General features: G+C 48.2%; 1 protein-coding gene across 2 annotated transcripts in view; it reads left to right on the plus strand.

The window, feature by feature from the left end:
- Positions 1 to 27,223, plus strand: part of LGR5 (leucine rich repeat containing G protein-coupled receptor 5) — a 2,032,903-nt gene that overhangs the window by 1,918,295 nt on the left and 87,385 nt on the right. For both annotated transcript variants that reach the window (XM_069628249.1, XM_069628250.1), the window contains 2 exons: positions 11,070 to 11,215; positions 11,956 to 12,036. In XM_069628249.1, the coding sequence (XP_069484350.1) occupies positions 11,070 to 11,215; positions 11,956 to 12,036 (227 nt within the window). The remainder of the gene's footprint in view (positions 1 to 11,069; positions 11,216 to 11,955; positions 12,037 to 27,223) is intronic.

The raw sequence follows: 27,223 nt of genomic DNA on the forward strand, positions 1-27,223 counted from the left end.
GCGGCTCACCACTTATCATGTTTGAGTGACAGCTAGGCTGAGTGAATGGGGGTTTTCTGCATAAAAGCAGGGCTTTGGGGACTGGAACTTCAGAAGTCGCCACAGGACCTGAGAATCCGATGAGGGAGAAGCTGAGCCGACCTACCACGACGACACCACCGGTGGAGCCCTGCAGAACCGACTCACCACTTCACGACGACAGAGAAGATCTCCCGGCTGGAGAGGCTTCTTCCCCTGACTGGTGGGCACAACCAGTTTACCTTTCTTTCTTCGCACCCCAGCCCGGTTTGTGGTCGAACTGCCCGTGCCAAGCACCCCGGCAGCCGGATAGCCACTCCCCACTGAACCGCAAATCACCGGACCGCTCCTTGTACCTGAGAAACTCTGCGGCTGGTTTCTTTCCTGGCAGTGCAACCGACTCCGGTCTTCCTCCACGACGAGATCCTCTCTTCCCCCAGACGAAGCACCAACTTGCACCCGCTGCCAGGAACAACTGCCCCCGCTGGAGCGTTCTCACCACTTTAAGGTACTGTGTCCGCCAGGCCTCCCTTTCTAAAGATTGCTACAAGGTAATAATAACCTCTTAACCTTCTGGACTGGGCTGGCCGCCTTGAGACCCTCTAAATGGTCCCTTTCTTTGGTCCAACTCCTTTTTGAACTGCAACCATGTGACCTTGGACACATTTCGTTTGGATCCTCTAAAAGTGGATCCGGCCTCTTGAACTCTAACTTCACGGTTTTACTTTGCCTTCCTCTCTTGTTATGTTCTGATAAAAGTGTTGGGATCTGTTTCAACTTGTTCTCTGCTCTTCTCTCTCTTTTTAAAACAAACTATTAGAGTGCCATCTACGTTAAGCGCTCACCGCTGTCTGAAAATTAGTGGGGCTTTACTTAAGACTTGTCTAATATTCTTTTAAGGGAGTGTATATCTTTTAGTGACCGTGTTTTTGAATTGCTTACTATTAGTGCCTGTGTGTTTTTCTAGATGTGGTTTTAAATAAATAATTATATCTCTTTTACACCAAGCCCTGGTCAGTGTTTACTTGTTCTACTGTGTTCTCTTGACCTATTGTGAATACTCTGTATACTGCCTAACTCTTCTTGAGGGAAGTCTGACTGCTCAGCCACATCTACCAAGTGAATCTGGGTGGTACAGACTGCTACCAAGTGGGTTTACTGCCAAACTCCTGTAGTCCTAAATCTTTTGCAGTGGTCCCAGAGGGAACTGCACAGGTTTCTGCCTAACACTGAGTGTTAGGGAGAATTCTCTGTTTAGACTGAATTTCCTAACCTAGTGAGTCCCCCAGCAGCTTTGCTGGATTTTTGGGGTTTATTTTTTTCTCCTGCCAAGAGTGAGACTCTTTTACCCTCACTCTTGGGCATGATTTGAGTGTGTTTCTTTGAATCTAGAATTTTTAATGGGCTATGGGGTCTTTTACTCCATAGGGCTTCATGTGTTTTTGTGATGTGTGTTACACAGCACCCTCAGTGCAGTAACACAGGGGTGTCATAGTGACACCCCACCATAGACTCCATACCCTGGGACTGACTACTGTCTCCCAGGGCATGTAAAGTCACCATTGGCTTTACTAGTGCCAAATTATTAACAGAAACCAGTACCAACCATCATATTGTGGACGTACTGGCTGGGGCAATTCGATTGCCCCAGGGTCTGTTAGTTGAGGGGGCACGTCTCCGTCCCCCCTGATCGAGTTTTGGCTGGTGGCAGTGGATACTACTTTTTATATTCAACCGTGAATATTTTCCTATGGGATTTCCCATTGTTTTAGGCTACTATCTTTATTTAATTATTTACGGTAGCCTCGAACATACCGCCGGTTTGTTTAATTAATATTAATTCTCCGGTTGGTATTTTTTGCCAAAACTTGATTCTAAAATGGCTTTTGTGTTCTCTTCTGCGACTCCAACCCAAGTCGAGCCCTTTGTTCCACTTTTTGGCGGGCTTCTCCACAGAAGCCCTCCAAAGTGGTGCCACTCTGTCTGGGGTACTTAGGAGGGGTTGAGGGGGATTTAGGCACCCTGGACTGAGTTGCCTAGGCAACTCAAGTCGCACTCCGTCCTGATTGGCCCAAGTGGTGAGCCGGCCGGCTCACCACTTAGCATGTTTGAGTGACAGCTAGGCTGAGTGAATGGGGGTTTTCTACATAAAAGCAGGGCTTTGGGGACTGGAACTTCAGAAGTCGCCACAGGACCTAAGAATCCGACGAGGGAGAAGCTGAGCCGACCTGCCACGACACCACCACCGGTGGAGCCCTGCTGGACTGCCTCACCACTTTTCCCAACGACAGAGGAGATCTCCCACCGGAGAGTCTTCTTCCTTTGACTGGTGGGGATAACCAGTTTCACAGTCTTTTCGCCTTCCCGACGTACCTCGTGGCCGCCTTGCCTGTGCCAAGCACCCTGGCAACCAGGATACCACGTTTTACCACAACCGTGAAACAAAGGTACCACCTTTAACCGGAGAAAACTGCGGCTGGTTTCTGCCCTGGTAGTGCAACGACCTTCATCTTTCCTCCAAGTCGAGATCTTCTCTTCCCCTGGACGACGACGCAACTTGCACCCACTACCAGGAACAACTGCCACCACTGGAGGATCCTTCCCACTTAAGGTATCGTGTCCCGCCTGGCTTCCCTTGCTACCGACTGTACGGGGTAGATTTAGCCCCCGGCTTTCGAACCTGGGTTAGCCTGGGACACCCTGGCTAAACTTTCCTAAGCCTCTCTAAACTCTTTTTGAACCCTCTGCAAGACTTTCTAGGCCTAGTGTAACTGTGTGATCTTGGGCGCATTTGTGCTCTGCTCTCTCTAAGAGTGGGTCCAGCCTTTGGACTTTGGCTCACCAGTGACACTTGCTCTTCTGCCTTGCTAACAGTGTTCCTGAATCTTAGAGTGGTGTACCTTTCCATATTCTGTCTTTTTTCCCTCCCTTTCTCACAAACTTATTGGAGTGCAATCTAGTTAAGCGCTCACCTCTGTATGAAAATAAGTGGTGTTTTACTGTGACTTATCTGATAAGGAAAAAGGGGTGTATATATTACAATAGTAACTGTGTTTAGAATATTTTACAATAAGAGTGCTGGAGTGTTTCAAACTGTGTGTTTTTAAATAAATAATTATATACTTTGATACCAAAGCTCTGGTCAGTGTTTGCTTGTATTATTGTATCTGAGTGCCTATTGTGTATACTTTGCATACTGCCTAACTCTTCTTGAGGGAAGTCTGACTGCTCAGCCACAGCTACCAGGTAAATCTGGGTGGTGCAGACTGCTACCAAGTGGGTTTACTGCCAACACCTGTAGTCTTAAATCTTTTGCAGTGGTCCCTAAGGGAACTGCACAGGTTTCTGCCTAACACTGAGCCCCCTACCAACAGGGTCAGGGAGATGCAGCTGATGCTGACATTCCCAGCACCCAGGTTCCCGGAGCAGAAGTGTCATCTGCTGTCACTACCAGCCATGATCAGAAAGCTGCAGCCGCAGCACCAGCCGTCCTGGCTCAGGGTCACACAGCCAGGCCTGTAGTGGTCCAGGCACGGTCTAGAGGGACCCAGGTGCAGTAGTCCCTGTGTCGATGGGGAAGGGATGTGTCGGGAAAGTTGCGGCCACCAGCACCAGGGGTCCCAGAGCAGCAGTGTCATCTGCTGTCCCTACCAGCCAGGGTCAGGAAGCTGCCGGGGCAGCTGCAGCAACCGCCACTCAGGCTCAGGGTCACTCAGCCAGGCCTGTAGTGGTCCAGAGGGACCCAGGTGCAGTAGTTCCTGTCTCGAAAGGGAAGCGACATGTCCGGGAAGTGGCGGCCACCAGCACACAGGTACGGATACCTGCAAGGCAACCTCCTGTCCAAACATCGGTGGGTGATGCCATAGCCCCAGTCCGCCAATGCTCCAGCCCCTACTGACCCAAGTGGTCCCAACCACTCGGGGTCTGCACGGCCTTGCACGAAGGCAAAGCATGCAGTGGCGGGACAGGCTCCAAGGCACGACATAGGAGACCCACACGTCGAGGAAGAGAAGCTTCAGTGATGAGGAACTCCAGATCCTCGTGGACTACGTGCGGGAACACGCACGTGACATGCTGGTGCAGGCAGGGAGCAAACATACGCATTCTCAGCGTATGGCCCATTGGCAGCGCATCACAGATCTAATCAACGCCTTGGGCAATGAGAGGCGCACAACTTCTGAGGCAGTGAAGCGTTAGAATGACCTCCGAAGCCGAGCCAAAGATAAGCTGGGTAGAGCCTTTGCCTCTACTCTGGTGACTCGAGGTGGGCCACCAAAAGAGGACGATGAGCTCACTTAACATGAAGAACATGTCTGTGATATGATTGATGTGGAGCAGATCTAAGGCGTGGGAGACCTGCCCATTTATGAGGACATGTCCGGTGAGTGGTGATGCATGTGCGTCCATGACATGTGTATGTTGCTTGGATGGATTGTTGGGATTGTCCGGCTGTTCGGCCTGTATTTACATCACTGCCATGGGTGAGCATGTCATGGTGGACTGACACGTGCTTGTTGTCCTGCAGACTGCATGCATAAGCTGTGCTGAACACCGTGACAATCGTCCTCACCACACATAATCACTCCTTCCATGTCACTCTGTGCAGCGCTTGTGGCCCTCTTCCTGCTCCAACCTGTGATGGCAGATAGACTGTGATAATCTTCCACACCACACTCTCCTTATCTACTCACATCTGTGATGACTCTGAGAGGTCACCCTGCCAGATGCACCTCCTCAGAGGTATCAATCCTTTCCTCTCATTACCCCTACAGCTCACTGACTTCAGAGGATTGGTCTTACGTATGGTGGGCTACTGCAACAGACTCTTACTAGATTTCGGTGGTTGAACTCTTGCCTCTGCAAGTCATCCAGAAGAGGACTGTGGGAAGTGTCCTTTTAGGTTGGGGCCAGGGATTGTATCTCCCTCGGACTGTGATGATGCCACTGTCTCGCAGTGGCTAAGACTGTTCTTTTCTAAACCCTGTGCATTGTCCACAAGTCCTTAGGGGTCCTGGGGCCGCTATTACTTCAACTCCATCTTCAAAATGTGCTTACTTGTCATAGTCTTCACTCATCCATTTCACGTTCACTCTTGGTCAGTAGCTCCTCATTGCAATGAGTTGGTGGTTAATGTCCGTCTTCGGCTGGGTCCTCCCTCTGGGACAGACTCCCTGCCTCAAAAGGAACTGGAGGTGAACCTTCTCCAGGTATGTAGGCACATCGGATGCTTCCTCGTGTGTTGGACTTACTCTCCTCCTCTCTCTTGCTGCAGTCCCGGATGACTGAGATGATACACTAGTGACCTGACAACAATCTGATCTCCGAAACGGTCCTCTGAGCCAACATTTTCACCCATGCACCGCATCCTGGGCATCGTCCGCACTTAATATCCGTTTACTGTAACCCTACAACCCACTACCGCCACCTGACACCTGATGTCTGCATTTGCCCTTCGACTGCCAACAGGCCACAACATTTACATTACTGATGACGTATTTTGTTTGAAATTGAGGCCGTTCACATGTTCTGCACTGCCCCCTCACTACCAAACCCAGGTATCCCCTTCAACATGCCTATTCATTGGCATGATGTCAATGTGACCTTACATCATGGTATCAATGTGTTTATCTTCACTCTATTCCGACACCCTAGCATCGTTGCGCATTGTGCCACTTGTTTATTTTGATTTTGTGAGTTCAATGTAATGTCATGTTGCAACTATTGTACATGGCTCTGAGACTGTAGTCATCAGGTTCCATCCCCTGCTGTTTGGCAGTTCAGGCATGGCTATGCAACATCGGTGTATTGCGTGAACTATGCACGTCAGGTGCTCGTGTGTGAAGCAGGTGCTATGCACCATGCACTACATGTGTTGTTGAGCCCTTGAGCACACATCCATGGCTGCATTCATAGTTCCCTTCCCTTCCATTTACACTGCGCACATGCATGATTTTTGTGCCGTGAGTGACATGGCAGGTTAATGTGTTGCATGTCAACATTGTGGTTGCTGTGTGAGTGGGCTATGCAATTTACATGGGTCTTCATTTCCTTTACTGTCCATATGCAGGTGATGAGGTACTGGATGCAGAGGAGGAAGTGGTACAGGATACTGAGCAGCTACCAACCACCTGTGGAGCACGTGGTGTGGTAGCCCATGAATATCCACTGGTGCTACAGTCCATCCTGGCCCTGATTCAGTCGAGTCTGCCTCAGAGGATTCCTTTGGGTCTGGTTGTGAACCAGATATGGCTTCCTCAACACTGTCGCAGGGGAGTGCATCAACTGGGGGTGCTGTTGTGCCCCAAATGTCTTCAGGGGGTGAAGACCCCTCATAGGGCCAGACAGTGTTGGTACATCCGTCTGTGTTGGTTACAGATGCAGGGTCACGCTCCACAGTATTGGCTCCTGGTCCTGGGACAGCTGATCAAGGGAGAGATGCAGTCCTGCAGCCACAGAGAAGCCCATCACATCAGCCCATCACATCAAGGGCCAGGTTCCCTTGGGCCGGCCAGGCATGGGGTTCGCCAACACGGTGGCCATGTGTCAGCTGGCAATACTGTGTGGGAGCAGTCCATGTGGGGCACTGACACAGGCTGCACATGGAGGCCAGCAACAGGAGCCTACGGGCGGAACTCGGGGCTCGGCGGGCATCCCTGGTTGCAGAGGGTTGTGAACACAGGAACGCCCTGAGGGAAGAGTATAGGTCCCTCAGAACTACACTGGCTGCACTTGAGGCAGCCCGCAATAGACGGTCTGAACAGCAGATGCAACAGTTGACTCATACCACCACAGAGGATCTCTCTGCATCCCGTGAGGTGTTGCATGGGGACCTCCGAGCCATCATGTTGCAGATGCGAGCATATCAGTCCTGCATGACCGATGCCATGGAGGACCAGGCCAGGGCTATGTGTGGTGATCCTCCCTTAACACTACCACCTGCTAAACCAGAGGGTGATGACAACAGCAACAGCTTTCCCAATCCATTATATCCGTGCGGCCAATGAACACATGGAGGGGTTTTGTTTTTTTCTTCTCAGCATCCGCACATGTGAGTGTTGATGTGCACCCTGCCCCTCCTGGGTGGGCACCCAATCGATCCCCCCCCCACCCCATCCACCATGGGCTTTTTTTGTTGATGTTTTTAATCTGTTGTGCATTTATGTGACTGTGTAATGCTTTGTGTGGCATCCAAGGGCATCCACTGTAGGTTCCAGCTGGACCCATAGAAGCTTGTCTCGTGTTGGTGTTTGTGCCTTGGCTCCAGACACATATGCCACTCCTGCTTCCCCTTTCCATGGGCTTGCAAGGAGGGCAGCATGTGAAAGTAACTTACACAAACGCATTGAGCTTCCATTCTATCTGTGGACAGTTTCAAGTCCGACCTGTGTATACACCCCTAGTGGGGTTCATGATTGTATGTCCAGTGCATGGTTGCCATTCCTTTTTGTTTGTACATTGGGATCCATCCTTTGATCATGTTCCATCTTCATGTATTGGCTTGCCAATCTGTATTATTGTTGACCTTTAGTCTTTGTGTGCTTCCCTGCCCACTTTAGTTATCAGGGTCACACCAAATAATGGAAGGGTGGCATGTGCAAGTTACGACATGTTGAGGCACTTGTGCAATTATGATTGGTCACTGTCAGACATATTCACTCTTCAGGGCTGTGTATCTGGTATGTTGTACTGCCCAATTGGTGTCCCTGTGTACATTGATAGTTTGATGTGTGAGAGTGACTTGTTTATGAACTGGTTCTGTTGATTGTTGAGCACTTTGTGACAGTGGAGTTGAGCGATGGCCATTTGATTTACACTTTTGACATTGCATGCCATGGCAAGGTGTGGCGACCAGGTGACATGGAGTGTGGGATGGTTTTGGTGACATACCACCATTTAGAGGTGTACTTTGCCATGGTGTTAGTGACATGCTACATCTTACATGTGCTACTTTTGTGTACACCAGATTGAGTTTGTTGTAGTTCTAAGGCCTTAACGATGAGAAAACGGAGGTCCTCATCGTGGGCTCCCAAAAATGAATAAGCACCCTCCACTCTAACTACTCTCATATCAACATTGATGGTACACAGATCCCAGTAAGCAAACAAGTTAAAACTCTTGGTGTATATATAGATGCCAACCTCACTATGCACAAACAAATAGCAACCCTCTCCTCGTCCACAGCCTACACAGCAAAACTTATTTCACTCAGCCACCAATTTCTTACCCCTACAAATTGCATCACGTTTGCCAGAGCGTTGATTCTAACGAAATTGGATTACTGTAATATCCTATTCCTAGGAACCTCCAAAACCAATTTAAATAAAATCCAACTATTACAAAACAAAGCCCTTAGAGCGGCGCTATGTATAAAGAAATCTGAACATATATCTAGCATCAGAAGAGAAAACCACTGGCTGCCTATTGAAGCAAGAATCATTTTCTAAACACTCAGCACCGTTTATAAATGCATCACCAACAAAGCGCCTAGCTACCTCAACAACACTATCAAGAAAAAAATCTCCTGTAGGACACTGAGATCTAATAAACTGCCCCTCTTGGAAGTTCCTCAATACAAATACAGTAGAGCAGGAGGAAGCAGCTTCAAAGTCTTCACCCCATCGCACTGGAACGCACTACCCATTAGTATTAAAAATGAGGACGCCCTACTAAAATTCAAAATAGCACTGAAAACTTGGTTATTTAACAAATATTAACCTCAACTAGTCCTACTCCACCTTAGTACTAGAATGCCTCTGGTTTACCGCCTTTCTTTGAACCAAAAAAGTAAATGTAGTCCCTACGGCTCGCATGTACCTCTAGATCTGCAACTAGTGTTTTAAACAAAATGTGACCTGCTACCGTGACCATTTGTAACTGAGTATAAGAAATATGATCACATGATTTATTTGTAATTCAGTATAAAATATGTACTATGTGATGGTAACTGTAACCCTGTATAAAAATGCTACAATTTATTGAAATTTTCGCCGTGATACCCGCGGGTCTGGGCGAGTAATAAATGTAATAAATAAATAAATAAATAAGGGATGCGCACAGTGTAGCACTTCCAAGGACAGGATCTCAGGGTGGTAAGGTTGGGACAGATGATTGTCCCTTTGTCATCATTGTCACCTGGAATGTGCCAGGGCTGTGTGCACTCCGCAGGGTTTGGATTTTAGGTGAAAAATTGTGGCACAAGCTGGTTACGGCAGCCTCACCACGTTCCCTTTGCCCTCCCATACACAGCCGCTTTGCATGTGGTTGGGGATGTCGGGGCACCACCATGTCCACCGGTACATCACGCCGTGTTGCAACGTTGTGCAGGACACATGCTGCCTCTATGATCCTGCACACTACTGGTGGTGCATATAGTAGAATGGTCAAGGGAGCGGAAGCGTGACTTCAGCACTCCGAATGTGAGCTCCACTATGGCCCAAGTTGCAGTATGGGTTGCGTTGTATCTTACCTGCTGTGGTGTGGTGGGGTTCTGTATTGGCGTCATCATGTAGGTGCTCAGAGGGTAGGCAGTGTCCCCTGTGGAGGTGAGATGGATTGTCAGTGGTGTGGTTTTGTCTGTGTGAGTCATGCATGCATTTGGAGGGCCATGTGTACTCCCCAATGAGCCATGTGTTGCCATGCCTCCAAGTTTCCAGGGCCCGGTGTAGGAGTGACATTCTGAATATGAAACCGTCATGGGTGGACCCAGGATAGTTGGCATATACAGAGGTTAGGATTCCATTGGCAGCACATACAACCTGCACGTTGATGGAATGCCAGTGCTTGCGATTGCAATAGATGTGCTCTGTGGCCCTAGGCGGACGTAGGGCCACATGGGTGCAATCAGTGGCACCAAGCACTTTCGGGAAGTGCGCCACCACGTAAAAGTCCTGGACCACGGCCTGCCTTTCTGCGGGTGTTCTGGGCATGTATATGTGCCTGCGGACAAAGGGGCATGCAGTCATGATAGCCAACGCTTGGTGTAGGCAGCATGACTGTGTGGCCTGTGAAATTCCCCCGACAATGGCAGTTGTCTGCTGAAATGACTCAGTGGCCAAAAAATGCAGTACATTGAGCACGTTTTCCAAGGGGCTCAGTGTTTGGGAGCACAGGGTGGTTGATGTTAAGTCATCTTCCCACTCCCTGACCAGGTCTAATACGATATGAGGTGGGAACCTTTACCTGCCATAGACCTCATCAGGCATCCCAAAAAGGCTGGTCCTGGGTAAAAAAAAATGTGTGCCCTCGCTATCCTCCTCCTCCTGTGCGGTGTCCCATGATCACTGCTGTGAAAAATGGCACATTCATCGTAGCTGTATACGCGCGTTTGTGTTCGCGCAATCTTTTTAAGCATTGTTTTTTGTGCGCTGTGATGCTTACGCCAGCTTTCAACGTGGCAGACGTTTTTCCGTATTTGTGCGTCTTTTTCCACGAGCTTGTGAGCCCTGTTCAAATCCATGATTACGTGTTGTTGGCGTGCGTGTGGGCGTTGCGAGTATTTTACTGTGGTATTTCCCACATTTCCGCTTGTTGTTCCCCATTCCATGTGTTCCGCCCCCTTTTTAGGTGACTGCGCAAGACGGTACGCCCCTTCGCTGGGAGCGTTGCACAAGGTGTTTGTGGAGTCGCAGTGACGTGATGGAGCCGCGCGGAATCCTCGCCACTTTTTCTGCGCAAATTTATTCTATGAATCGGGCCCTTTGTTTTTAAAGTATGAATGTGCTTAAACAAGCCAACTGCATCAATACCCTAAAAATACCTACCATTCCTAGGACTATAGACTCAGCCACTGCAACCCAGTTTCTACGATTTGATAATCCGATCTTACCAATGAAACCAGAGCTTTATTGCACATTACTTGGAAGCTCCACTACACCTCCATCAGTTTCACTGTGGTGCACCCCAGTTCTCCAAATGTTTGATAAATGCATAGAAAACCTATTTCAATCATTGTTTACTCCCACATAAAATTTATTCTATAATCAGTATGACAAGTAACGAATGCCATTGCCATCTCTACATTCTCAAGTTATTACGATTGTTTTAACATGTAGGATTTTGGAAATGGCCTATGCCTACCAGTGCTGTGCGTTTGGAACCTGTGAATACCCTTACAAAATCCACAGTCAGCTGAGCAAAGATGGGAATAGCACCACAGACGATTTTCAGATGCAGGATATTGGATTGTTGACTATCCATGGTAAGTGATTTACTTGTGTGGTTTTTAACGTGTTTGCCATCATAGCTGCTGAATCATGCATTGTAAAGCATAACACACAAAGCAGAGCATAAAACTTGAAAACAAGGTCATTACAATGGTCATTTCTTATGTTTTTAAAATAGCTACTAGCAGGTCAACGAGATGGGTCTGTTTATAGACTAGTGTAGCATATCATCAATGACATTAGAGGACAACAAGGTTAGTGGTAGTTAAAGTTACACGTGATTGTGACTTCATTGCAGGCACAGGAAGACACATGAACTGGTCTTTGCTATTACAAGTGCTGATAAAGAAATTCATATTTTTTTATATATCAGAAGACAGAGTGGTTGAATCTCAGCGGTTCCATGGCCATCGGCTGCAACGCAGGGTTACCAATTATTACATTTAGCGACCTTGAAATGATGAGCATGCATGTCAACGCGAGACCTTAAGTACGGCAAGCGAATCAGAGCATGGGCTAAATATAGGTTTCTTTTTATATAGTGGCTGTCTGATGAGGGGGGGGAGAGACATGGAGATTATTATATTTGGCTATTTATAACGTGCTTAATACCCAGAGGTTTCTAAGCGTGGATCGAGGATCTAACCTGTGTTGCTCCTCATCGTCTTACTTCCAAGGCGAGCGCATTGTCCCTGAGCTATACCCCCGAGATGAGGTATGCAATAAAGAAAAAGAAACGAGGAAATGATCACCTGACATTTCTTTTTCGATGCAGATGAACGCGACTTTGAGGATTTTGTGAACTTTGATGAAGATCTGAAAGCACACCATTCTGTCCAGTGTTCACCATCTCCAGGTCAGAGGTTAAACAAGCTAATTATACCTTTATATAAAAAAAACAATATTAATGGACCGCCAACTGTACTAGAAATGTTTATATATTAAAGAATCAACTGCAATGTGAGCCTGAGGTACAGGACTGATTGGGTTTTCCCTGGTTGTTGCAGGGAGGTCTTTTCACGTTACACACAGTGATACAGCTCACACCATTATGAACAATGTGATAATCTAAATAAGACTTTGGCGATTCTCGAGCGTGGGGTGCTTTTAAAATTCTCAGCGCTTGAATATTCCCCATAACACTAGAGGTCATCGCAGCATGCTTTTAACTAGTTTCAATAATCTGCAGCCCTCCCTCCTCCCTAATGCAATTTTCCTTCAAGAATCTCAGGTTCTGATGAGGAAGAAAATTCAAATAATATCGTGTGCTAACCACAGCAGCTCGTTGCACTTGTTAACACATGTTCTGTAAAGTTATCTGAACATGAACTGTCACCGTTTTGGCCATTTTGCCAAGTTCTGAATGCTTTATTTTGGCTCCGGTTTTTCTGCACATTTTTTCAACTCTGATAACATCTTTTGCTATCACTAAGGCATTTGCTCCTTAAATTACCAAGGAATTGCTATTTTTGCTCTCTGTTGGTCTGACTAAAGAAAGCACAGTGGGCCTCATTACGGGTTTGGCAGTGCAGGGAAGAGTGGAAGTTTCCCGCACTGCGGAATTCTGCCATAGGAGGTGAAGTGGAGGATTTACCTCCAGCATACAGTGGAAAGCAAATCTTCAAATTTAAATAGGAACATTGTCAAATCTGCTGCTGAATTGCCGCATACAGTAAATCCCATGATTCCCGCCCCCCCATAGACTCCAAAAATGGGGCTTTACACTGCCATGCAGCCACTTGCAATCCCGCTGTAAATGTGCAGGAGCAAGTGATGGTAACAGTAAATGGAGGAAACTCATAATGCGGCTCAGTGTGAAGCCTCATGAGGTGGAGCATAGAATCATGAGAAAGCCAGTGACAATACACGCCATGAGCGTGTTGCGCAGGAGTGCATTCGGTGAGAGCCACTGCCCCCTTCTTTTGCATTATTTCCACCTACTTTTATGCATTTACTCCTCTATCCCGGCTAAGAGACTTTGATGGATCAGCATTAGCAGTGTTTTGTCTGTATCTGAAATGAGGGAGGGAGTAGCCCTGTTTTAGGTCCTCCTTTCCTGCTTGGTTAATCCCTGGTCCCTACACTCCTAGGAACCTAACCTAGACTATTATCTTATTTGGGACATGCCACTTTTGCAGTGTGTCTGCTACGTTAAATTTTGTATGTCTGACATGCTATATTATGACATTATTTTGCTATGCTTATCGTTCTGCTTTGGCATGCTATAAAAAGCTATGCATGTATAGGTTTGGTGTGTAATATCGAGCTCGATTATGCCATGCAATGTTAGCCTCTTAGAATCTAAGGGCGGTATTAAAGATACATTTTTGAACAACCTTCTGCTATTTTGTGGATGTACAAACGCAAATGCATCCGCAGTGTTTTTGCATTGGTGCAAATGCAGTTTGTGCATGTTCACAACTCAATTGAACTTTCGTAATTTATCGTACTACCACGTTTTTGTTCCCAAATGCATCTTTTTTTGAAAACGTAAAAATGAACCCGTCCATCTTAATGTTCAGCATACCATTGCTTTTATGGGGGAAGAGAGCTTTTATAAGAGCGGGGAGGCGCCCATCTTGATACACTTCCTTTGGACAGCCATGTCCTCCCTCGTTCCACCATAGCGTGTTTTCTTTAGTTTCCCTTCGTGATTCCGATTTATGAACTAAATTACTTTTTTAATTTAAGTGAGTTTTACTCATCAAGTTTTCCCCACCCTTTTTGTTTTTGGACCCATTGGTGGTGTTCTACTAGCATGTAATCTCATGTCAGTTATGTGATTTCAAATTATGTCATGTTACCTTGTCCAGGCGCACTTATTTGGATGTTTTGCAGGCAAAGGAACCACAGAATAGCACGTTCGACTTAGACAGGAGAGGGACCGTCCCGACTATCGCTATGCAAAGGGACAGGGCCCACCAATCAAAAAACAACGCACAGGTCACTTCTCCAACTACAACTGAAATAAGCCAACAAGACGATAGCCCTGAGCTTTCTACCTTGACAAAAATAGCTTTGAAGCAGCCGCAACGTCAGATGCAGCACTCCACAATGCATCAAAATTAAAAAATAATACACATAGGTGACATCATAGACGTGCAAATGTAAGATACTAAGCAGAGACTACACCATTGTTGGACCCAGGTTTAGCAGAAGGCCTCAAAGCTTTTCCGCCAATCAACAAAAAACGTATGCGCATCTTATTCTGGGGTATCTGGGATGTAGCAAAGCATTTTTCCCTGCCCCCACCCAGCCCAAGGGGCAACCGATCACTGGTAATATAACCACTTACCTTCATTGCCGCATTGGTGCCAAGAAGCCATTGCAATGGTGAAGAAACTGCATAACAAAAGATTGAACTACAAAATACACCAGTACACTTTCCTGTATAGTCAGTTGCTAAAAGACAAACATCTGCATGCAATAGAATATTCATGTTACAAAACCACAGAGAAACATAACTTTAAAGGGACCATCCATACAACACACAAGAGCCGTGCAATTCACCTCCTATGACACTGCTTTTTGTGTGCATAGCAATTGCAACTTTGTCCCTTACTGGCACATACAGGGTTGTTTATCACAACTAAGGTCAATGGGTTAGCACATCCTGTTTACACCCAATCAAAGTTTTAGCACAACAAAAGACACAATACATTTATTCTTCAGTTTATTCCTCAATTCTAGTTCCCTATGAACTAACTAAATGTCCCTACAACATTGCTTCTTATCCCTGAGTGTATGTGACTAACCCTAGGAGTGCGCTGGTGTATCGCCTGCAAGGGCTAGGGGATAGAAGAGCAAAGCTAGCCCTATCCTCTCTCTCACTACTTTCCTAAAATACTATAAAAGGAGCACACTTGTTTTGGAAGTCAAATGGTTGTATGTTTTGTTCGAGGGGATTGTGTCCTCCAACGTATTCCACATCTATGACAGGTAATCACCACAGCTGTGCTGCTTTGGAAAAATGTTCAGCGTCTGCGTCCTCCGTCGATACTCTCCCTCGAGGGCAGGGCCATCTTAAGCACTTTTGGGGCCCTGGGCACAGACATCTCTGGGGCCCCCCTCCACCAAACAAAAGGTATTAAGGGATCAAGAATACTGGTTGCGCCCCCTGCACCCAAGCCTTCGCATTCACAACCTATAGGTTGAAATGCGGTCTTGCAGCATAATATGCACGCTGACTCCCTTTAAGTCCCCTTACCCCCTTCATTCTTGCTCTAATCAGAATGATAAACAAGTAGCATTTGAAGACCAACATTAGCAGTCTAGGAAGAGGTTACTGTACTGGATACTTTTTATCAATAGGATCCAGGAAGGTATGCAGCCTGTAGTATTAATGGAGGACCGTAGGTAAAAGGTACATGTAACCCGTAATAGACAGAGAACTCAGATTAACTGCCTCACAGAATGCAAAAGTGCTCAAATGTAAATAGAGAAGATCAATTGGAAGGAAGGAGAAAGCTACATATACCGAGCATGGATTGTGGATGCAGATTAGAAGATACCAGGAAGGTGTCTTTATCCAGACAGACTGAGATTAGAAGTGGGATATGGTTTTCAAATAGTGTTGCCATTAGATATCAAAAGAACAAAAAATGCCCGTGGTGTGCGATATAAATATGCTCACTGTTAGTGGAAGCAACCCTATAGCCAGTGAAACCATGAATAAGGCTTTTATGAAAATCATACCATGAGAAGGAAATCACTCTGAAGGGCTGACAATCTTGGAAGGCTTAGGCACTGGCAATATTGAGAGGTTTGGCAATACAAGATTAAATGAGATGCTCAGGATCACACATGGTTAAGGGGTGAAGCTGGGATTTGTGCCAACACTGCAATTTCTGCATTTGAACACTTTCTTTTCCAGTTCTTACCATGAACTAAACCAATCTCATTTTATAAAGATGGACTTGGAAAGTACACAAATCACATTACCAAGCATGACCATTTTTAAACAAAATATTATAAAAGGGTGTTACGCAAAATGGGAATGATTCTAGCTCATGCTCTCCATCATCAAGGGAAGTATATAAGTACCAGCATACCAATCAATGTGATTTAACACATTTAATCTGGATTTGTCTGTTGTATTTTAAATCTTTAAGTACTTCAAAAACAATGGCTTGTGACATTTTCATTTATAAACGTGCATAACAACATTTGACTTTTACCAAAAAGCAAACTGTTTTTGTGTCAAACAAGCAGACCTTAAAATATGCTTGCCTGAGGCCTGCAACATCTGGTCCGCTCTTCTGTCTACTACCTCTTCCACTCAAATGGCCTACATAAGAAGAAAGATCAAGTAATGGGCTAAACGATACCAGCAGCATGCAAGAAGGCAAACCTCACAGAAGACAGCACAGTCATGTAAGATATTAGATGATTTGACTAGGATCACTGTATCGTCTGCTGGCAAATCCAGGATACAAGCATGAACGCTTTTGTTATATAGTCCAAAAGGTGAATATGTATTCAAATTCAAGACTAACAGTTTATGCCATCGTTGAAGACGATTGCCTAGGATTTACAACACCCCTTCTGAACAAACCAATTTCTAGACCTTCACCATAAGGATATGTTAGTTTTTATAGCAACCCCTACAGGTACATTGCTTGACAAGAGTAGACGTTGTTCTGCAAAACCAAGTACATATGCAGGCAGGTTTATAAACTTCAGACATAGGAAAGGCTCAGCCAGCCTTGCTGAAATGTGATATTCTAATTTTGCATATGAACACATATCTCTGCAATGGGTGCTTCACACACTGAGCTAACTTCTGAACAATTGTGGCAGTCAATTTATTAATATGCTTTTCGAAGTTGCCTACTGCACATGATCAACATAATTCCCACAGGAAGGAAATAATGCTACAGAGTTGTGCCGTAAGAAACACACAAACTATGTATGCCACAGTACGTTGGTAGGGTTTCCAAACCCCGTAAATCGAGATCCGCTGGGCTTTCGACTGACGATTCGAGGGGCGACTCTCCGCGTTGGAGTAAGTCCAGGGGGTCTCGGTCCCGGAGTGGTTCCTGCCATTCCTCTACCTCTTATAGGCACTCGCGAAAGCGCCGTCACCGGTCACCTTCCTCGTCTGAGTACTCTACCAGACGGCGGGTAGCTTGTCCCAACAAGCATTCATCTCCTGCGGAATGTGACGCATTTCGCAAGGAGATGATGGCGACTTTCGAATTGCAGGGCTCTGTTCCATCCGCGCCTTCGAGAGAAGCCGGCAAGGAACGCGCTAGGGTCACCGCTCATACGCCTTTGGACTCGGGCGGTCGGTGCGATCATCAGGAACCTTCGAGGTCCCGAGCGGACAAGGTAGATCGCTCTAGCCATGCCTGCTCCAGGTCCCGGTCCTCGACGCCCTCGAAACCGTCGGAGCCTGTGAGATCTTCTAAGACGACGTCGACGCCAAGGCCGTCGAGGGACTCTCTCGAAGGCTCTGCCATCAAGGAAGTCGTCGACGCCATCGGTGCTGAGGCCGTCGAAGGACACGCTCGGGGCTCCGGCCTCGAGGCCTGTGTCAAAGCCGCCGACGCCCTCGACGCCTTTTGAGGAGGATCAGAGGTGCCCTGGAGACCGGTGGAAACCCCGAAGAAGGCCCTGGGGAAGTCAGTAAGGCCTGTGTTGGAGACTTTTTCTGTGCCCTCATCTAGGGATTTGTCCAGCCTCTGGATTACATCTCCGAGGTGGATGAAGGGTCTGATGAAGGTTTGGTTCCTGATGAGGTTCCTGGCAAACTATTGTCTGGTCATAGCCAGATGGAAGACCTGCGTCAGTCTTTGCACGACGCCAGTGGTCTGGACACCTCTGGAGTTTGAGTTCGGTAGGCCTGAGCCTGGCACGCACGCCGACTCTTCATACCGGCGTCTCATGTCAAGGGTGACGGAGTACTTGGGGTGGTCTGCGCCACCAGTGGATTTTCTGCAGGATGACCTGACAGATATCTTGGACCAAGGTCCGGCAACTGACCCGGTACTGCCATTTCATATGGCCTTGCAAAGAAGGGTGGCAGTGGCTTGGACTGCTCCAGAGAGTCCCCCGGCAGTGGGCAAGTCATTGCCGAAAAAGTACCGTCCAGCCAGTGGCGACCCCTGCTACTGGTCAGCGCACCCCACTCCGGAGAGTTTGGTGGTGCAGGCGGCTATGGCCCCAGCAAAGCAGGCATCGTACCCTACCATCCCTCCTGATAGGGACGACAAGCGTTTTGACGGTTGGGCGAAGAAAGTATTTTTTTCAGGGGGTATGGCTTTGAAGGCAGCCAACTCCGTGTGTGCCTTAGCACGTTTCACTCAAACTCTGTGGAATTGTGCATCTTTGGCGGCTCAACATATTCCAGAAGGGGAGGAACGGGATGGCTTTCTTGCCCTTGTACAAGATGGCAAGGATGCCATGTGTGAATCCGTTCAATCGGGTCTGGACGTGGCAGATTGTGCCAGCCGGTCCATGGCGGCGAGCACCGTGATGCGCATGTTTGCATGGTTGCGGAAGTCGAGGTTTGTTCCTGATGTACAAGCCCGGCTTCTCAACATGCCCTTTGATGGTGAACATCGTTTTGGCAGCAAGGCTGACGAGAGCCTTGAGAGGTTGCAGACTTCCAAAGCTGCAGTGAAGTCGTTGAGCGCTGCAGTCTGTCAACCTCCGCCTTTTCGTCCTAGGGGACAGCAATGGAGGGGAGGTTCCTTTCGATACTACTCTACATTTGGTAGATCGAGGGGGGCTGCCAGTCAAAGGGGCCAACGTAGGAGTACCAGAGTTGGGAAACAAGGTACTCGAGGTGCCAAAGCCGCTCGGGCAGTTGCCTCTTTGCCCTCAGGCACTGCCGCAGCCGCTTCAGCTCAGTCATGAGGCCATGTCCCATGGTTCGCCGGTTGGGGGAAGGCTGGCACAGCATCTTGTAGAATGGCATGCCATTACTTCAGATGTGTGGGTTCTGGAGATCATAGTCCATGGCTCCTGTCTTCCTTTCCGGCAGAGGCCTCACGACAATCCACTGGGGAAGCTCTCTTTGAAGAGTCCGGATCCGCTCCTTGTGCAGGAAATCAAATCCCTGCTAGAGAAAGGCGCCATAGAACTGGTGCCTGTAGTGGAGAGGAACAAGGGATGGTATTCCCCATATTTTTTGATCCCGAAGAAAGACGGGGGATTGAGACCCATCTTGGACTTGCGTGGTTTGAACACGCTCCTTAGGAAGGACAAGTTCAAGATGGTGACTCTCAAGTCCTCCAGGCCCTTCAACTTCAGGACTGGTTGGTGTCTCTCGACCTCAAGGATGCTTACTTTCATGTGCAGATTGATCCCAAGCACAGGAAGTACCTGAGGTTCGCGTTTGGCGACTCGCATTTTCAGTTTTGGGTTCTGCCATTTGGATTGACCTCCGCCCTGAGGGTCGTCACCAAGCTCATGGTGGTGGTGGCAGCGTATCTCAGGAAAGGGGGGATTCACGTCTACCCCTACCTGGACGATTGGTTGATCAGGGCATGCTCTCCAGAGCAAGTCCTGGATCATCTGTCAGTCACCTGCCATTTCCTTCACAAGCTGGGCTTCTCCCTCAATTTAAAGAAGTCCCACTTGACACCTACCCCGTGACTCCAGTACATCGTAGCAATGCTCGACACGTCCCTGGGGCAGTGTTCACCTCCCCAGGTAAGGGCTCATCACATTCTGCAGATGGTGAACAAGTTTCAACATGCCCAGAGTCTCCCCGCGTTCGTGTTCTTGAGGCTACTCAGCCTCATGGCATCCTGCATTCTACTGGTGCCAGATGCCAGGCTGTGGATGAGATCTCTGCAGTGGGCTCTCAAGATGCAGCGGTCGCAGTCCTCCGGCAGGATGTCAGATCCCGTTCAGGTGCCACCCTCGGTCGCCCAGGATCTTCTGTGGTGGGCCGTCGAAGACAATCTGACGCGGGGTGCACCATTTTGGCTACCCTAGCTGGAGGTAACGATCATGACGGGCGCATCCCTCACGGGATGAGGAGCTCATGCAAACGAGTTGACAGTCAGCGGTCGTTGGTCTCCGTCAGAGTCAGACTCCATATCAGTCTGTTGGAGCCGAGGGCCATCAGGCTAGCCCTGAAGGCTTTTCTGCCGACTGTGCGGGGGAAGAATGTCCTGATTCTGACAGACAACACAGTGGCCATGCACTACCTCAACAAAAAGTGGGGTGCCGGGTCACTCCCTCTGTGCAGAGGCGCGATGCAGCTCTGGTTCTGGGCCCTCCAGTAGGAAATTTCGATCTCGGCAGTTCATCTGGCCGGAGATTAAAACAAGGCGGCGGACGCTCTGAGCAGGCAGAGCACGGTCTCTCACAAGTGGGAGCTGGCTCAAGAAGTTCTCTTGGAGATCTTCGACCTTTGGGGGACCCCTGAAGTGGATCTCTTCGCCACCAGTGTCAACCGGAAGTGTGAAAGATTCTGCTCACGGGAATTTCCTATAAGAGGAGCCTTAGGGGACGCATTCGTAGTGGAGTGGTCCTTCCCACTGCTGTACGCGTTTCCTCCAGTCCCCGCCATTCTGCAAGTGTTGCAGAGGTTACGGAGGTTCGGTTCCAGAATGATCCTCATTGCTTCGGCATGGGCCAGGAGAGCGTGGTACCCAGACCTTCTCGACATGTCCATCTGCCCTCCATGCCGTCTTCCCTACTGAGACTATCTGCTCTCGTGGGAGGGGCGTCAGGTTCTCCATCCAGAGGTCAAGTCTCTCACCCTTCATACTTGGTTTCTGAAAGGTTGAGGTCTAAGGATTGGGACCTCCCTGAAGACGTGATGGAGGTGTTGCTTTCAGTCAGAAGGCCCGCAACAAAATACCTGTACCGTTGCCGTTGGCGAAAGTTCTGCAACTGATGCAGGGTAAAGAATGTGGATCCTTTTTCATGTGCCATTCCTGTGGTTCTGTCTTTTTTGCTTTAGTTAGCCCACAAGGGCCTGCAAGTGGGTACCATTAAGGGTCACCTGGCGGAGCTGTCCATATTTAAGCGCTCGTCTGAGGAGTGTTCTTTTTTTAAGATTCCTTTGATTTCTCAGTTTCTGAAAGGGCTCACTAATGTGCTTCCGCCATCACCTTTCCAGGTGCCTGCCTGGTTGTATTTGAACTTAGTGTTGAAGTTCCTGATGGGAGCTCCATTTGAGCCTTTACATTCTTGTCCTTTGAGACTGTTGACATTTAAAACTGTATTTTTGGTTGCAGTTACTTCCGCTCGCAGAGTGAGTGAGTTGCAGGCACCATCCGCCAAGCCACCTTTCACGGTGTTCCATAAGGACAGGGTTGTCCTTAGGGTTCGTCCTTATTTTCTTCCAAAGATTGTGTCGGAATTTCATATGAGCCAGAAAGTCATTCTTCCGCCGTTCTATCCTCCTCCGCATCCTGGGAAGGAAGAGGAGAGGCTCCATAGGTTGGATCCGAGGAGAGCTTTACGTTTCTACATCTCACGGGTCAGAGTGGACGATCAGCTCTTTGTGGGATACTCTGGAAGGCGTTTGGGACAAGCTGTTACTAAGCAGACTTTGTCTAGATGGATCATCTTGACAATCTCTGAATGTTATCGTTTGGCAGGTAAGGACCCACCGGTAGGCTTACGGGCCCATTCTACTAGGGGTGTGGCTGCCTCTATTGCTCTGCTGAGGGGTGTTCCCATTCATAACATTTGTGAAGCAGCCACATGGGCCACTGTCCAGACTGTTGTCAAACACTACTCCCTGGATTCTATCCATGGGCAAGATTTGGCCTTTGGTAATGCCGTCCTCTATTCTACAATTTGATTGGGCATTCTAAAATTCTAAATTCTTTTCCCACCTCCATATGTTGGTACTGCCTTGGGAGTCTGTCATAGATGTGGAATACGTCAGAGGACACAATCCCCTTAAAGAACAAGTTACTTTTTTTACCTGGTAACGTTCTTTCGATGGGATGTTCCTCCGACGTATTCCACATCACATCCTCCCGACCTGCCCCTCTACAGAATTTCTTATGCGATTGCAGCTTACGTTTCCGCAAGGCTTTCTGTAGCCATACTGGCAGAAGATTGGTGCCGCACATTCTGGGAAAAAACTACAACTGAGGCTAAGGGCGTCATGCGTCCTACTTATAACATCCGGTGACGTCGGCTCAACGGAGGCCCTCGAGGGAGCGTATCGACGTCATCGATGCAGAAAATTTTTCCGAAGCAGCACAGCTGTGGTGATTACCTGTCATAGATGTGGAATACGTCGGAGGAACATCCCATCGAAATAACGTTACCAGGTAAGAAAGTAACTTGTTCTTCTTTTTGCTTCCAGTTAGTGTGACCTATCAAACTACTAAAACAGCGAGAGCATATGAGTCAACAACTCTTATCATATGCCTCTCCATCTTAACTTGTATTGCTGATTAAAAAGGTGTAGTATTGATATTTTTTTTATCATGCCCAATCTTGTTTCTATGGATCAAGGGGTCGGGTAATCAGCCCAGACCGCTAATAGTCGACCGGTTTCAGCAGAATTGCACCCACTCTCCGCTTTCTTCGGGACTTTTACATGTGGTACCATGTGGTCACAGATAGAATGTTAGAAAACACAATTGTTCAAATTCGTTGTCTTGTGCTCCGTCAATCTTATTTCGGGAGTGCATCTCAATCGTCTTGTGAGAGGTCTCGAAATTCTCATTCAAAACCGTTGCAGGGTGTCTATAGTCTGTCGAGATGGTATTCTCCCAGCACACATCGGGAGGGTTGCAGACACTCTCTTGTTTTTGTTACCCAAAGGTGTGTCTTTGATCTTGAAAATTAATGGCCAACTTAATTATTGGCGTATTGATTGGTCCCGCACAGGGAGGATGGTGTCAGTCTTCATGCGACCATATCGAGCACCTTATTTTTCGATCCTCCACGATTCCTGCCCGCCGTCTTACTCGTAAGCTGTTGGCCATGCAGAACCCTGTAATGCAACGTTGTTATGGTCAGGAGTGGACTTGGAACCAATAGAGGTCCTGGAAACGTTTTGCAAAGTGCCGCTATATTACATCATACAAGTGATGGGTGACTGGGAGAAGGGAAGAGGAGCAGAATACCAGTATAACCACCCAAAATATGCCTATTATATGGCATTTATAACCACCTATACACAAGTGTTTCAAAGCCCAACAAATTCAAGGGAGGGGGAACAGAGGGAAGACGGACAACGATCTTACTAGTCCAGGTAACATTGAGATCGTGCAAGTGCAGGGGATGGGGGAAAGGGAATGTGCGGATAGGGGGGGGCAGTACAATACATAGGATCAACAGTAAAAAATAAATAGAATAAATATAAACAGTAGGTAAAATTGCTGCCAGCTAGTGGCAATTGCAGGGGTAAGTGCAGACATCAAGTGTCAAGAGCTGGTGGGGACTGTAGGGATACAGAAACGGCCCCCAAGTGCAGGGGTTGCCCAGTAGGCAGTGCAGGGGAGTGTTACACTCACTTGGTATCCACGGGGACGCCACCCAGCCTTGGTTGGATGATTTGCACTCTCGAACACTCTCCCGGTCCCTTTGTAATGCCTCTGGTTAAAGAGTGGTCTGCAATATAGGAGAGCTGGATTCAATACCAGATTGTCTTTGTTTTCCCACCTCCCTTGGCCTCAACTCTTTCCTCCCCCTTGGGCCTCCTCCTCACCTTAATATTGTAAAAGGTGGATTCTCCATCCTGCTCCTCATGGCAGGGGCGCGTAGATGTGGAGGCGAGCAGCGACCAAGTTACTTCACTGGTGTAAGCCCCCCTGTGGGAATACAGGCCTGCTGCGACTCCGTAGGTTTGCTGCTTTACAGTCTTTATATGCAGTTCTTATGTTCCGTTTAGTTCAAATAATAATGTCTTGCTTCTTTCCTTTTAGGTATGGAAAGGTATGTTGGTGTTGTCATGCAGTTTAAAGATGAGCATGGGCCGGTAGGCGAAAGCGCGGTGTGCGCAATGCTGTCCGGCGAGTAATGCGCGATGCGCAGAACTGTTTCGCCTTTTATATTGCTAACCTGTGTCTTTTCGATCCTTGCAGGTTGCGATGTTCCTCGCCGAGCCCCGTAATGTTCCATCAATGATACTGACCAGGAGATGACTACCCAGGTAAGAATTGTGTGGCTTTCTTTATTAGGGAGGAAATGTGAGTAAACGCTTACTAATGCTGTCTTTCTTTCTCCCCTTTCCAGGTCATGGTATTCCAGGATGCATGCGGTGTCGGATGATGGAGTTCGTACCTTCAGGTGAGTGGAACTGAAGTCAGCGATGGATTGAAGACAGGATACTATTCCAGGTAAGTTTCGTAGTGTTCTTTCTCTGTCTCTGCAGGTCCTTGATTTCAGGTAAACTGGCATCAAAGAACTGGACACGGCGAGCGTTACGCTGCCCACAGCAGAATTACGCAAAGCATGTTCTGCTGTTTGGGTGTGGTTTAAATAGTTTCAGGTAAAATAGCCCCAAGCCTGCCACACCCAAAGTAGTCCAGGTAAACTAGTCCCAGGCCTGCCACACCCAAAAGACTAGACCGCATAGCTCAGTTCCTTGTAACTGAGCCATGTGTGTGCCTCCATGTTGGCTGAACCTCTACCCCTCCCCCACCCCCCAAGTTAAATAGTCCCAAATAAATAGTCCCATTCTAATGTTGGTCTTCATGATGGTTATGAGCCTGGCGCCAAAGGCGCCAGGACTGACTTCAAGAGAGTCTTGGGTGAGATTTTAAGGCCTTTGACCTGGCCCTAACTGGAAGGCTGACTTGCCAGTGAGGGCCAGGGGCAAGGGGCAAATGTCATGACAGTGAGCAGCTGGCGGGGGATGGGGCCTGGGCCCGAGATCAGAGGGTAGCCAGGTGACCAGTGCAGTTTCAGTCAGGAGTTCAGCAGGGGAGAGGAGGAGAGAAAGCAGAAGCAAAGAGGAAGGTCTTGAGGTGCTTCCGGAACCGGAGATGGTTCTCCTCAGGTTTCAGGGAGGCTGTTCCAGAGGGAGGCCACAGCCGAAGAAAGAGATCTACCACCAACTCAATGCTTGGAGAAGCGACTGACCCTGAGGGAGTTGGAGGCGGATGAGCGAAGAGCTGACGAAGGAAGATATTTAGGAAGAGAGACTAGGAGTTGAGGACCCAAGCCCCAGAAGGCATTGTGGACAATGCAGAGGGTTTTGAACTTAATCCTCGCAGCCACTGGGAGCCAATGCAGAGATATCAGTCCTGGAGAGATACGATCCCTGGGCTTGAGGCAAGGACAAGTCTCACAGTCCTGTTCTGGATGAGTTGCAGAGGGTGGCGAGTAGAAGCAGGCAGATTTAGAAAGAGGCTGTTGCAGTAGTCCAGCCTAGAGAGAACCAGAGCTCTGGAGACAGTGAGCTTCTGGGGGAAGGAGAGGAAAGAAAGAATATCTCTGAGGTGGTGCAGCTGGTAGTGTGACTTCTTAGAAATGTCAAAGATGTGAGGAGAGAAGGAGAGAGTGGAGTCGAAGATGACCCAGAGGTTATTAGACTCACAGGTGTGAGAAGGAAGTGGGCCAAGAGAGGCCAGCCAGAGAGTGACAGGAAAGGAGGCAGCAGGTGTGCTGATGAGGAGAATCTCTGTCTTACTGGCATTAAGGCAGAGATCATTGGTGGCACACCACTCCTGGATAGTGGACAGACAGTCAGAGATGAGAGAAGGAGAAGAGGTGCCAGAATGGAGCCTGAAAATGAGTGGACTGTCATCCCCATAGCACTAGAATTTGGGGCAGAGATTGGCAATGTGTTGGGCAAGATTCCAGGTATTGTTTGAACAGCCAAGGAGAGAGGTTAGACTGCTGGGGAATAACAGAAGTAGAGCTAGAGATAGAGGAGAGGAAGGACCCAAGTTGGACCTGGGAGAGTTGATCGGAGAGGAAAGAGGTCAGCCAAGCAAGGGCCTTAGCGGTGATGCCCATATTATCACGGAGACGGTTGAGCAGGATGGCATGATTGACCGTGTCAAAGGCAGAAGAGAGATCAAGTAAGATGAGGACACAGGGGATTTTGGAGAGCAGGTCTTCTCCGATGTTCAGGAGAGCAGTTTCCGTGCTTCTGGCAGCTCTGATGCAGCCTGATGGTCATGGAGACAACCAACCAATTCAGTGTGAAGATTAAGCTGGGATATGGCCAGATTTTCCAGGAGTTTTCACAAGAAAGGAGTGATGGATATTGGGTGGTAGTTAGCAGGGCAGAAGGGGTCGTCTGAGGGTTTCTTAAGAAGAGGGTGCACAAGGGAGTGCTTCAGGGGGGGAACTCCAGTGGTGAAGGAGTGGTTGCAGAGGTCAGCCAAAGCAGGAGCCATGGTGTCAATGTGGTCCTTGATGGTTTTAGAGGAACAGGGGAGAACCTGTTTCGACAAGACTTCCATAGATCGGACATGTCTAGAAACCTTGTCTAGGCAGAATAGGGGAAAAGCAGAGAAGGAGGGAGGACAGGTGGCCACAGAAGGGCCTGAGGAAGAGAGGGGAGTAGAGGTAGGAGGAGGAGGAGAGGAAGAGAGAGAGGACATGATATTCTGAGTTTTAGAGATGAAATGAGAAGCCAGAGCCGTGTAGAGGGCCTGGGAGGGGACAGGTGAGGTAGAGTCTGCAGGAGGATTGTCCAGCTCCTTGCAGATTTTAAAGAGTTTGGCCGACTTGTTGGATGCCGCAGGGACGCAGGCTTGATGTGGGCTCTCTTCTTGGTGCGGACAGAGAGCCAGTATTGCCTTTGGAGCAGGCGGCAGGCCATTTTGTCAAAGGATGTACAGGAAGCAAGCCATTTCCTCTCGGCCACCCTGCACTTGCATTTAAGGGCGAAGAGGTCTGAGTCATACCAGGCTCACCGGGAACTCTCAAGAATTCCCTGTAAGTCAGTCCACCACTGGTTACAGTGGCACCGCAATGGAGGCATACAGGTAAGTAGTCACAGGGCAGGAGACTCTGAACTGGCAAATAAGGGAATTTTTCTAATCAAATCCAATAATCACCTCACGTTTACAAATATACACGGATCAACAAACATGCAACACTGGCCAAGCATGTACAGCACTCCAACTGGACCATTCACTTTCTCTCTTACACTT

This window comes from Ambystoma mexicanum, chromosome 12 (assembly GCF_040938575.1).
Source record: "Ambystoma mexicanum isolate Mex_15411 chromosome 12, UKY_AmexF1_1, whole genome shotgun sequence".
Classification (NCBI taxonomy): Eukaryota; Metazoa; Chordata; class Amphibia; order Caudata; family Ambystomatidae; genus Ambystoma; species Ambystoma mexicanum.